This window comes from Balaenoptera ricei, chromosome X (assembly GCF_028023285.1).
Source record: "Balaenoptera ricei isolate mBalRic1 chromosome X, mBalRic1.hap2, whole genome shotgun sequence".
Classification (NCBI taxonomy): domain Eukaryota; kingdom Metazoa; phylum Chordata; class Mammalia; order Artiodactyla; family Balaenopteridae; genus Balaenoptera; species Balaenoptera ricei.
Genome location: NC_082660.1, coordinates 65,889,042 through 65,902,366, shown reverse-complemented (window position 1 = coordinate 65,902,366; position 13,325 = coordinate 65,889,042). Strand labels below are relative to the sequence as shown.

General features: G+C 38.1%; 1 protein-coding gene across 1 annotated transcript; it reads left to right on the top strand.

Annotated features, from left to right (window-relative positions):
* The first annotated feature begins 9,831 nt into the window (after positions 1-9,831).
* Positions 9,832-11,935, top strand: LOC132357250 (nucleosome assembly protein 1-like 2). The gene has a single exon (XM_059910536.1). It carries the CDS (start codon positions 10,051-10,053, stop codon positions 11,230-11,232), a length of 1,182 nt encoding a protein of 393 aa, XP_059766519.1. The 5' UTR covers positions 9,832-10,050; the 3' UTR covers positions 11,233-11,935.
* Positions 11,936-13,325: the final 1,390 nt, after the last annotated feature.

The window sequence follows — 13,325 nt, the reverse complement described above, 5'->3', positions numbered from 1 at the left end:
TGGTGTGTTACTTTCTGCTTTATAACAAAGTGAATCAGTTATACATATACATATGTTCCCATATCTCTTCCCTCTTGCATTTCACTCCCTGCCACCCTCCCTATCCCACCCCTCTAGGTAATCGCAAAGCAACAAGCTGATCTCCCTGTGCTATGCGGTTGCTTCCCACTAGCTATCTATTTTACGTTTGGTAGTGTATATATGTCCATGCCACTCTCTCACTTTGTCACAGCTTACCCTTCCCCCTCCCCATATCTTAAATTCCATTCTCTAGTAGGTCTGTGTCTTTATTCCCATCTTGCCACTAGGTTCTTCATGACCTTTTTTTTTTTTCCCTTAGATTCCATATATATGTGTTAGCATACTGTATTTGTTTTTCTCTTTCTGACTTACTTCACTCTGTATGACAGACTCTAACTCCATCCACCTCACTACAAATAACTCCATTTCGTTTCTTTTTATGGCTGAGTAATATTCCATTGTATATATGTGCCACATCTTCTTTATCCATTCATCCGATGATGGACACCTAGGTTGCTTCCATGTCCTGGCTATTGTAAATAGAGCTGCAATGAACATTTTGGTACATGACTAATTTTGAATTATGGTTTTTTCAGGGTATATGCCCAGTAGTGGGATTGCTGGGTTGTATGGTAGTTCTATTTTTATTTTTTTAAGGAACCTCCATACTGTTCTCCATAGTGGCTGTATCAATTTACATTCCCACCAACAGTGCAAAAGTGTTCCCTTTGTTCCACACCCTCTCCAGCATTTATTGTTTCTAGATTTTTTGATGATGGCCATTCTGACCAGTGTGAGATGATATCTCATTGTAGTTTTGATTTGCATTTCTCTAATGATTAATGATGTTGAGCATTCTTTCATGTGTTTGTTGGCAATCTGTATATCTTCTTTGGAGAAATGTCTATTTAGATCTTCTGCCCTTTTTGGATTGGGTTGTTTGTTTTTTTGTTATTGAGCTGCATGAGCTGCTTGTAAATCTTGGAGATTAATGCTTTGTCAGTTGCTTCATTTGCAAATATTTTCTCCCATTCTGAAGGTTGTCTTTTGGTCTTGTTTATGGTTTCCTTTGCTGTGCAAAAGCTTTTAAGTTTCACTAGGTCCCATTTGTTTATTTTTGTTTTTATTTCCATTTCTCTAGGAGCTGGGTCAAAAAGGATCTTGCTATGATTTATGTCATAGAGTGTTCTGCCTATGTTTTCCTCTAAGAGTTTGATAGTGTCTGGCCTTACATTTAGGTCTTTAATCCATTTTGAGTTTATTTTTGTGTATCTTGTTAGGGAGTGTTCTAATTTCATACTTTTACATGTACCTGCCCAGTTTTCCCAGCACCATTTGTTGAAGAGGCTATCTTTTCTCCACTGTATATGCTTGCCTCCTTTATCAAAGATAAGGTGACCATATGTGTGTGGGTTTATCTCTGGGCTTTCTATCCTGTTCCATTGATCTATATTTCTGTTTTTGTGCCAGAACCATACTGTCTTGATTACTGTAGCTTTGTAGTATAGTTTGAAGTCAGGGAGCCTGATTCCTCCAGCTCCATATTTCGTTCTCAAGATTGCTTTGGCTATTCGGGGTCTTTTGTGTTTCCATACAAATTGTGAAATTTTTTGTTCTAGTTCTGTGAAAAATGCCAGTGGTAGTTTGATATGGATTGCCCTGAATCTGTAGATTGCTTTGGGTAGTATAGTCATTTTCACAATGTTGATTCTTCCAATCCAAGAACATGGTATATCTCTCCATCTATTTGTATCATCTTTACTTTCTTTCACCAGTGTCTTATAATTTTCTGTATACAGGTCTTTTGTCTCCTTAGGTAGATTTATTCCTAGATATTTTATTCTTTTTGTTGCAATGGTAAATGGGAGTGTTTTTTTAATTTCACTTTCAGATTTTTCATCATTAGTGTATAGGAATGCAAGAGATTTCTGTGCATTAATTTTGTATCCTGCTACTTTATCAAATTCATTGATTAGCTCTAGGAGTTTTCTGGTAGCATCTTTAGGATTCTCTATGTATAGTATCATGTCATCTGCAAACAGTGACAGCTTTACTTCTTCATTTCCGATTTGCATTCCTTTTATTTCTTTTTCTTCTCTGATTGCTGTGGCTAAAACTTCCAAAACTATGTTGAATAATAGTGGTGAGAGTGGGCAACCTTGTCTTGTTCCTTATCTTAGTGGAAATGGTTTCAGTTTTTCACCATTGAGGATGATGTTGGCAGTGGGTTTGTCATATATGGCCTTTATTATGTTGAGGAAAGTTCCCTCTATGCCTCCTTTCTGCAGGGCTTTTATCATAAATGGGTGTTGAATTTTGTTGAAAGCTTTCTCTGCATCTATTGAGATGATCATATGTTTTTTCTCCTTCAATTTGTTAATGTGGTATATCACGTTGATTGATTTGCGTATATTGAAGAATCCTTGCATTCCTGGAATAAACCCCACTTGTTCATGGTGTATGATCCTTTTAATGTGCTGTTGGATTCTGTTTACTAGTATTTTGTTGAGGATTTTTTGCATGTTGCAGATTCAGAACACCCCTCTGTGGGGCCATCAACTATGAAAATATCCTGGATGTTGGGTGGACCATTTGGGTAACATAAAAATGCCCACAGAAAAGGGCTTATCATCTAATGGGACCTCCTAAAATTGAGCTATTGAATGACTCTTTATTTCTTACACGGAGACTAGTTGCATTTTTAAAAGAAACCACTTTATTGAGGTATGTTCGTATCACACACACAGAAATCATTGCATTCTTAACTTGTTATTAAAGTTGAAAGCTGCAAGTTGGAGTAGGGCATAGCACAGGACTGTGATTCCTCTACCTACTCATGACAGATTGGACATTTGACCCTTTAGTGGAGATGGTTGTGTCAACTGAAAAAATGCACAACCTTAAAGTTGAGAATTATGGGGTTTCTTTGGCAGACAAAACTGAGGACTTAAGCCCAGAAGACAGCCTCTCAGATAGCTCCGAAGGACTGCTCTGACGAGGTAAGGGAGGAGCCAGGATGTATAAGGGTTTTTGCAACAAAAACCAGGTAGTCGGAACATCAACAGATTACTGTTAATTAAAGAAAACCAGACATCTCAAGTTAATGAATTTAGTGCTCTTCTATGTATGGGAAGATGCAAGAGTTTGAGCTAATTGAAATCATTCCTTTGTTATGCATCTTAACTACCTAGGGCCAGTATCCTGCTTTTCTCCATCCTGAAGCCCCTCTGGGTATAGTAGGTGGCTGCAGTGCTGATGGCTTGATGGCTGCAACATCTTTTGTTTACTTATATGGTAGGCAACATTTTTAATCCACAGCTGGATGTTGATGGCTTGCAGTGTTTGACTTTCTGGATTAGTTGCACTTTGCAACAGTAGACTGGTAGCCTGACTCTACTTCTCTCACCTTTCTCTTGGTACTCACACCTTAGTGAAGTACTTTGTTTATTCAATACAGATGTCTCCAGAATGGCATTGCTCTTTTTGTGGCTTCTCACTGGATAAATGATCAGGACAAATTGATTAAACATTATATAAACACACTTTGAATTTTTTTGAAAATTAAGGATTTGGTCAGAACATGATCTGGTTAAGTCACATAAAATTGTTTTTCTGTGAAAATGTTTTTGTTCTTCTTTCATAAAACTCATCCAGGTGAATGGTCTGGATGAGATGAAAATATGGGAGAAATGTAAATTATGATTACTGAATAAGACACACTGATTTTATAATAACCCAGAAAAAAATACAGGTACCCAGGGAAACATGAGAGTGGGGTTGGGGATGGGTGGATGGATAAGAAATTAGAGACCTTTGTTTTTCAGAGCTGTACCTGAAACCTTCCCTCCCCTCAATAAAAGCACCAATGTTATCTTCTCAGTTGCTCAGAGTGTTTTGAATTCAAACTGACTATGGAGCCTAAGTTCACACCTGACCATGCTGACTATGAGACAGCAGGGGGTATCCTGCTACATTTTCCATGCAGAGCACCTCCAGATGTCCTTCACACTCACAAAGCAGATGATCTGGTGTCATGGACAAGCAAAACTGTTTGGAACTGATCACATTCAGACAGTCTTCTTAAAAAACCAAGGACTAAACTGAATTAATTGGACCAGACTGGGGCAGAAAGTCCCCTATGGAAGGCCACATTAGGGGCCTACATGACCAACCTCCAATAAAAACCTTGGTCACTCAGTCTCTAGTGAGCTTCCCAGCTCACTGCTGGAGAAATTCATTACTGGGGAAATTAAGTGCGTATGGTGAGACATCCCTCAAAAAAGACTCTTGGAAGCTCTTGGTCTCCTCTAGCCTTTGACTCATAGGCCTATTCCCTTTGCTGATTTTGATTTGTATCCTTTACTATAATACATTTTGGCTGTAACTATGACTATATGCTGAGTCCTATGATCAGTAGCAAAAGTCTGAGTTGTCTTGAACACCCTCATACAATGGATGTTCAAAAGGATTTATTATAGGATTTGCATTTGTTTTAGGTGATTAGGGAGAAGATTTAAGCAAGCTAGGCTTTACTCTGGATTGGGTGATGTCAGGAGGTGGAGGCAATTCTATGACTTCATACTTTTAAAATGTGTTATCTAAAAATAAGGGCGATTAAAATGAGGCAAAAACTAATTGGTAAAGTAACATCATTTACTCATGTTGGCCAGGATAGGGGCATGTTCGGTCATTTTTGTGCTTTGGAAAATGTCCATGTATTTTTCTGTGTTCAGACACTATTACTAAGTGTGTCCTTTTTATCTCGGTTCATTATGGTCACAGAGTGGCATTCTCTTATGTTGGTGGTGTAAGATTATTTATATTCAACAGGAGAGCACCAAGAACTACTTGTGTGCCAGACCAGCTCCTGGTGTCAGTAGCTGCTTTTCTTTTCTCAGATTTATGCTATGTAGCAATTTTTCCTGTATTTGGAATTATTTTGATAAATTTTCCTAGATGATTTTTATAAATTTAACTTGTCTAAATAGAACATAGGAAGGGACTCAAGAGATCAGTGATTTATTTCCAGTATTACTACTGATTGACCTTATGACCCAAGGCATCATTTTCCAGGTGGAGAAGCTAGAGGAGAAAATATGCTGTGAAGATTTTACAATAAAATTCTCAAGCTCCAAACAAAACGGCATTTATAAAACACACTTTGAAAAAGATTGGAGGTGATTTTGGAAAAATAAGTAGTTTCTATCTGTAAGTTAGAAATAAATGGTCTTTTATTTTCTAAAAGTTCATTTTGACTTTAAATGATAGTAAGGCCATAAAGGACAGGGAAGTTATAACATGATAAATTAGCTAAATTTGTAAGTAATAGAGTTTTCATTTTTTATTCGTATGTGTTTAATAATAGGAACATCCATTAAACATAATCTATGTAAGATGTAAGACTGGTGTGACTTTGTCTGTGGAAACAAATGTCCATTTGTTTATTTTTTAGAGGATTTTATTGGGAGGTCAATTAGTGGGATAGTTGTTTTTGGTGGTGAGGTGGTATGAGTATACTGGGGATTTAAAAGCCCAGTGAAAGCACTTGACATCTATGCATAAAGAAGCCAAACCTAGGGCCTCATTGACTTTCCATTTCCTTCATTCTGTTATGCAGATTCCAAGGGGGACATATTTGTATCAGCTATGTTGTCATCAGAAGACAATTTAGTCAATTCACTGGAGATTTTGGTTTTTTTGGAAACCCATGGATTAATTTCTCTAAACTTAATATTTTGAAATAGATTCATGTGATTTAATTTGCCCCATGTTTGGAGTATCTACTTTCATGTGCCACACAGCTAAAGGGTGTGTCTAGATAGATAGATAGACAGACAGACATAGATAGATAAAAAATAAACTGCCAGAAAGTGTGCATCCAATACTTGTCAACCTGTTTTTCTGATTTTATTCCATTCTTTTAAAATTAGAAATATTATAGGGCTATGTAGGACTTTTATTGTCAGCTAATTAAAGTTCCATGATATTTATAAAAGAGGCATAATTTTCCATAGTTAAATGAAAGATAAGCTAAAGCAACCTGCACTGTTTGGAAATTGGTAATTTGTATTTGTCCTTATGGAAATTTAGGGGAAGAAACTTTTTCAAGGAAAGAGCAGTAGTTATTGAATTGTTACTTCATGCCAAATAAAAAACTTTTCTAACTACTTTGTGTATAATTATAATGTGCATAAGTCATGTTTTCATTTGGAACAATATAGTCATTGCAACTAGAACTGTAAGTTTAAACAGAAACAGTTCAATAGTGTTATTTGTGTTTCCGTCATTGCATTTGGATATCATGAGAATATGTGTCTTAGCCTTCTTAATTTTCTGAAAACAAGTTTCCTTTCTCAAAGTTGAAGCCAGCTGGTAACATTTCTAGGATGATAGACGTCCAAAAATTTTAGTCTACTTGTCATCTAGAAATTAGATGATGGGCAGCGAGTGTTTTGAAATCCTTAGGGTGTGCAAGATACTTAAGCCATATTTCCAAAGAAAAAGTGTAAGCTAACTGGGGCCTGCTATGGACAGAAGACACTGAAAGTAGCAGATTATTTTACTGTGGCCAAACTACCTGAATCTCTCTGGTGAGTTGAGCTCTTTCTGCAGGGAGATGAGTTGTTTACTATTGGAAAGACTTGGGCTTCTTCTTCATTCTCCTCTAATTCATTCATTTATTCATACATTTATTTATTCATGTCTCTAATTATGCAAATTGAATATGAATTGTGAAAATATAGTTAGGAAATACTAATAAATGAATAGAAAAACAAAGCATTGAAATTACTCCAAATTCCACAACTCCAGGTGTAGCAACTACTGGCTCTGTGTTATTTAACCTTTGTTAAAGAAAAATTAATCTGACACTCATTAAAATGGTAAGGAAGACTTTATTCAGGACTATCGTGATAGGTATTAAGACTGTTACAATAGGGGAGAGAGATCTGGCTCAACTCCAAGTACAAGAACGAGTGAGGATTTATAGCCAAGGAGCAGGTTGGAGGGGTAAGTGGATGGAAAATTACTAACAGAAGACATCAAGGATAGGAGTAATTCTTGCTAAACTGATCTAAAAGGATTCTTGCTGAAGACAGGCCAGGGTGATCAGCTATCACCTGGGGGATGGTGGGGGGGTGAGGAATTTGATCAGATATCAAGGGTAGGAGGGTTCTCTCTAAACTGGCTTAGCAGGATTCTTACTAAAATCAAACCAGGTAAGCTTGAGGACAATTTTGAAAAGGCCTAGTCAAAAAGAGGGCTTAGAGGAAATTGTCTAAAGTTTGGTCAAAGAGAGAGTCTTTGTCACCTTTTACACTTTGTCTATGCAAGTTAGAGGTGTGTGTGTGTGGTGTGTGTGTGTACATAGGAGAGATTAGGAAAAAGAAAACAAATTTGGGTTCCTGGTATATATTGGATACTTCATGGCAATGTTTAATTTTGTGTAATGTAATCAAGTATTTCCCTTTTGGTTTGAAAACTTCTTATATGGCTATAAAGCGAAATTTGCAAACAAGTCACATGAATGATTCTATCTTTTATTTTTATTCATTTATTATTATTAAATTATTCAAATCACTTAAGTATCAGTGAATAATCTTTAAAATGGTAATTCTGAAGACTATTTATTGACATGGGAAGATCCTTTTGATAGGAACCTAAATGGGGAAAAAAGGCAGGTATGGAAGAGTCAATACTATGTGATCTCAATTTTTCAAAATCTCTACTTGTTATTCACACCCAAAGAGGAAAAGAAGGGAAGGCATCAATATATTCACATTAGTTCTCTCAGAATGGTGAGATTGCTAGTGGTTTTATTACCTACTACAAGTTTCTTACTTTCTAAATTTTCTAAAATGAGCTTGTATTATATTTATCAGAAGAGGAAAAATAATTTTCTAATTATAGAATTAAAAACAGAAACAAGCAATGTAGGATTCATAATTATAGAACTATGGGACTGACACATGAGCCTGAAACTTCATATGTTATTTGAACCTTCTACCTTCAGTCCATTTTAAATGAAATATGTTTTAATCAAACACAGGCACACACAGACAAATTGTAGTGGTTAAATATTTACATAATATTTACTGAGGGAAGGAACATCTTTTCTTTACTTTCTACTTAAGGTCCTTGCTCCATCCTCTACACAAAGCACCTTCTGGGACCTTCCAATTTTTGTGACTCTCTACCATAGGTCTTTTAGCCCAATGAGAAGAATTTCTTCCCTGTTTTCTTTCTCCTCCTTCTACTCCCATTTCTTCTCCTCTTCCCATCCTCTTCTTTTCCCTCATTATTATCAAGAAAGTTTTTTAAATGGAAATTTGGTTGTGTGGAAAGTAGCACAGGCACCACATCAACTATAAAACAACCAGTCACCCATCCTTAGAAACCTATCATCTAAAAGGGAGGTTGTGTGGTAGAGTGAGAAGAAGCACTGCAATAATACAGTGTTTACAGTTTTCTAAATTAACACACACACACACACACACACACACACACACACACACATCTAAAAACCTGGAAAGAAATACACTAACACTCTATGATTATTTCTGTGATTATGACACAAAAAACGGTTAACTGTTAAATTTGGAATATAATAACAAACACTCTTTAAAAATCAAAATCTTTAAGTTATATGTGATCAGTATTGAAGTATGGACAAGAAAAAACTAGTTGGTTTCCCTACCGTAGGAAATTTATTCCATCTTGTTAATACATTATCATGTCTTTAACTTTTTCCCTAGTGCCAAGTCATTGAATATTTCCAATTTACTCAGAATTTCAAGGCAAATGTTTTGCTTTTAGGAATATTACTTCACATTTGAGTATCCTTTTGTTTTACCTCCAAGACAGCCAGCATGGAGGGAGGGTAATTTGCAATTCAGCAGCAGTATTCTGGGATATTGATAATTCAGGTGTTAAGTGTTAACTAGTCATACATATAACTGTGGGCACTGGTCACCATAGACCCTCCTTTACCCCCATTCCATCTCATCTCGCTCTTCCCTAGTAAATGTTATCAGAGTTGATACAACTTTAAAAGAATGTGCACTGTTCATAGAGATTCTGAAAATCCAAAATTAGAAAATAAAAGAAATCTCTGGGGAGTCAACATCGCTTAAAGATCTTCATTGTTAATATTTTAGTGTTTTACCCCCTTCTCTCTTCTTCGTGTATTTGAATATAAAAGACTCTCCCCCTCCCGCCCTGCACATGTGTCCTTACAGTAGGAGATAAAATAATGCAATAATCTCAATGGGCTAAAGACATTCCTATTGTTTGTTTGTTTTTGTAATCAGTTGACATTATAGCTGCAACCTTGAGCTCTTTTGGAATTTTTTTAACTGTAATACTCGTTAAACATGGGATAAAAAGAAAGCATATACGTTTTAGAAAAGATTATTGAACAACACTCAATTAGTGGTCATCCGTATTAGATCTATTAATTTTCCATATAAGAGAGACTTGGAAGTCACGTTTCAGGCCTCTAACAACTCCCCTAGCCTGTACTTTTTGCTCTTCTAAGATAAAGTTTTCTCAGGTTTACTAAAGATCTAGGTTAGTCTCAATCTGCTCCTCCTCTACTAGATTGTCCTCAACCCCTCCAGTCTAGAAATTTTGGAGCCTTGCCGCTGGGAAGGGGTGGGGCGCTGGAAGTGTGATGGATCTAATCATTCATTGGACAAGAGCTTGTCAATCACAGCTACCCAGCAAATAAGGTGAGCTTTGAAGCAAAAAGTTTAGAGGGTCATCCTCTGAGAAATCGGCTTGAGGCACCTCCTCCTTTTGCTTAGGCAGCTAGTGAGAAAGATCATTTAGTGGGCTGCTCGGGCTGCAGCCTTAGGCTTGCTCCGGTATTGCATCCGCCTGCCCCTCTGCTGCTTCCTCCCCCTCAGTCCAGCTTCCGCAGCAGCCTCAACCGCTTCCGTTTCTGCCTCCATCTTAGCCCCCGCCGGTGCCCACGTCTCAACCAACTGCCGTCTACTCCACTTCGGTGAGTCTTTTCCTGTGAAAAAGCTAATGATGGAAGGGCTTGGGGAACAGGGTGCAGCCGGTGAAGAAGGCCCATTAATCGGCGCGGTGGCAGCCGAATCCTCTCCACAGGCCTTGATGGGGTACTCCTTAGATGAGGACTTTACTGAGAGCCTGCCTCTGGCAGTTAAGTACCGAGTGTACGCTCTCAAAAAGCTTCAGGCCAAATCCGCAGGCCTAGAAGCCAAGTACCTGAGGGAATTTCATTCCATCGAGAGGAAATTTGCCGGCATCTATTGGCCCTTATTGGAAAAGAGACGCCAGATCATCAATGCGCTCTACGAGCCCACGAAAGAGGAGTGTGAGATGAAGTCCAAGGCCGAGGACTATGATTATAATGAGGTGGAAGATTATTCTAATGCTCAGATGCAGGGTCCGGAGGAGAATCCGGAGTATGAGGACTTGGAGGAGTATTGCGAGGAAGATTTCGAGGATGTGGAGGAGGTGTTTGGGGAGTATGGAGGAATCGAGGGACATAATGTGGACGAAGAGAACGAGGAGCCTACAGGGATCCCCGATTTCTGGCTCACGGTTTTAAAGAACGTCGAGGAGATCTTTCCATTGATTCAGAAATATGACGAGCCCATTCTGAAACTCTTGCGAGACGTGAAAGTCAAGTTTTCAAAACCCGACGAGCCGCTCGCCTTCACTCTGGAATTTCACTTTGAACCCAACGACTACTTCATAAATGAGGTGCTGACCAAAACTTACACGCTCAAGTCTAAGCTGCATTACTCTGACCCCCACCCCTTTAGGGGATCTGCGGTGGAGCATTGCATAGGCTGCAAGATAGACTGGAAGGAGGGAAGGAACGTCACTGTGCAAACGGTCCTGAAGAAGCAGAGGCACAGGTTTTGGGGACTGATGCGCACAGTGACCCAGGAATTTCCCCAAGAGTCCTTCTTCAACTTCTTCAGTGCTCTCCGGTGGGGTATGGATGCTGATGAAGATGAGGAAGACGTCTTCATTGCTCACACTTTGCGCACCTTTGTCATCCCTAGAGCTGTGCTGTACTTCACAGGAGAAGCACTTGAGACCGAGCAAGAGGGGGTGATCAGGGAATGTAATGAGCTGGCTTATGACAAAGTCATTCATGAGAACGGGTTGGCTGCTGTTGAGGGTGCTAAAGGCCAAAGCCTGGACCCCCAGGCAGAAGATATTGATCGCTGAAGCAGGGAGGTTGGTGTATGTGGGCCCCCAGGTTAAGAGCCTGCCTGCATTTACAGTAACCAAAACTTAACCATAAGTTACTTACCGTCTTAAAGTGTTGTCTCTTCCTGGTACTCTCAGTATAAAACTATGTCCAAATATATTTAACAATGCATTCCATCTAGCACTCCAGTCTTGTAAACTTTTTAAAGAAATGTAGAAGGCAGTGAATTCTCTAAGCATATGTAAACCTTGCTATTGTGAATTCATGGCTTTTGTCAGGTTGCTGTTAGTTTCTAGCCATGATAAATTACCAGAACTGATAACTGAGATATATCTGTTTGGAGATTTTTTTTTTCCTGGAAAAAGCAAAGTGAGATTGCCCCTGTTCCCCAGCCTTCTTGGTGAATGGGCTTTATTCTGTTTGCACTAACTGTGCCTTCAACTCTTTGTTATAGAAATGCAGCAAGTTATACTAAAATGCACTTGATTTGTAATTTGAGAAACTACTAGCATAAGAATAAATATTTGCAGCAAAACGACATTTATTGTTATTGACTGTTAACTTGTTTATAGGCTCCTGTATTTTATGTGATATAGTGATCTACTCAGAAACCCAGCTGTATTATTGTTTATCAGTGAGGTATAGTTAAAACTATTTTCCCTAAATCCATAAATTGTGCCATGTACTTCTGCAAAGTGGGGTTAAAGTATGCATTTTCTTTTCTGGAATGTTCCTCTCTTTTATGGAAATTACATGATTACTTAAGCTTTTTCCTTATGTTTGTTCATTCTAAAATAAAGTTAATACAAATGTTAAACACTGTGTTTCTTCTGAGGGTATTGGAGTTAAGGATATGGCCTTGTCCCTTCAAGTACCAGGTGGAGGCTTTGGTTGGAAGTTATTAGCAGATCAGGTTTATCCTTTGGGTATAGTATGCACTGTTCCTAGGACCCACTACACTTTTAAGAGTCTACAATGATGTTCTGATTTGTTTTAAAATCAGAAGAAAATGAATCTTATAATAATAACAATGTATATATAATAATCTGTCCTAGATTATTTTTGTCTTATACCAAAAGAGATATAAAATATTATTCGTTTATGTATATATGAATATCATAGAGAAAAAGGGACCAGGAAGGTAAAACTACCTAGACTCCATGAAAATCACAGTGAGGCCCTGGGTCCCACCATTAGAAATAAGTGAAGGAGGGAGGTCATGGAGTGGTTGAGAGGGGTGGCAATGTGACAAAGGAGAAGAAAAGAGGGAGGGGAAGAAGGAAAGAGAGGGACAAGCAGTGATGGGTTCTTCAAGGAAAGGGGAATAGAGGGCGTCCAGGCTCAAGGAGCAGTGAATGTCCTGACTAGCTGGAGGGGAGAGGGTTAACAGAATGCTGGAGAGGGAGAGGTGGGGCCAGAGCCCTGTTTGGACAAGGCCTGGGAGAAATTGGAGTGGGCTTGGCAAGGGAGAAGGAAAAGGACTGGAGAGGACAGAGGAGGGGGAAAGGAAGGTAAGGACAGTGAATGAGAGGTCTGGAGGACAGAGAAGCAGAGGATGAAAGGGTGAAGCTTATTAGAGATGAAAAAGCATTCCTTGCCATTAGGTTGCTGAAGTTCAGGTTTTATGGTTTTGGTGTATTTTGCAAAAACTTTAGTACCCTGTCCAAGAAGAGGGACCCGAAGGGGAACTAGAGGAACATCGGTCTATTGTAAGTAACCTTTAATCATGCTCTTTCGTTGCCAAAATACATACACATATGAATTCACTAATTTTTATTAAACACCTTATATTGTACTATTTCTGTGTGCCAGACACTGTTCTAAGCACTTTACAAGTATTATCCTCTGTAATATTTATTTTATAAATGAAAAAGTAGTAAATGTAGCAGAGAAGAATTAATTATAATACCAATTAATACTTTCTTCCAAACCCCACTTTAACTGTTAACAAGCATATAATTTTGTATGCTGCTCTAAAAAAAAAAACTTACCATTATAGCATTAGTGTTTTCCTGAACTTTAATTTACATTTTAAAAGCTTAATTATTAATGATCATGCAGTATTCCAATGTATGAGAACACAATTTAACTATTATTTTAATGTTGGTTA

Excerpts from the sequence above, each read along its gene's own strand:
- LOC132357250 (XM_059910536.1), top strand. The coding sequence starts at position 10,051 with ATGATGGAAGGGCTTGGGGAACAGGGTGCAGCCGGTGAAGAAGGCCCA.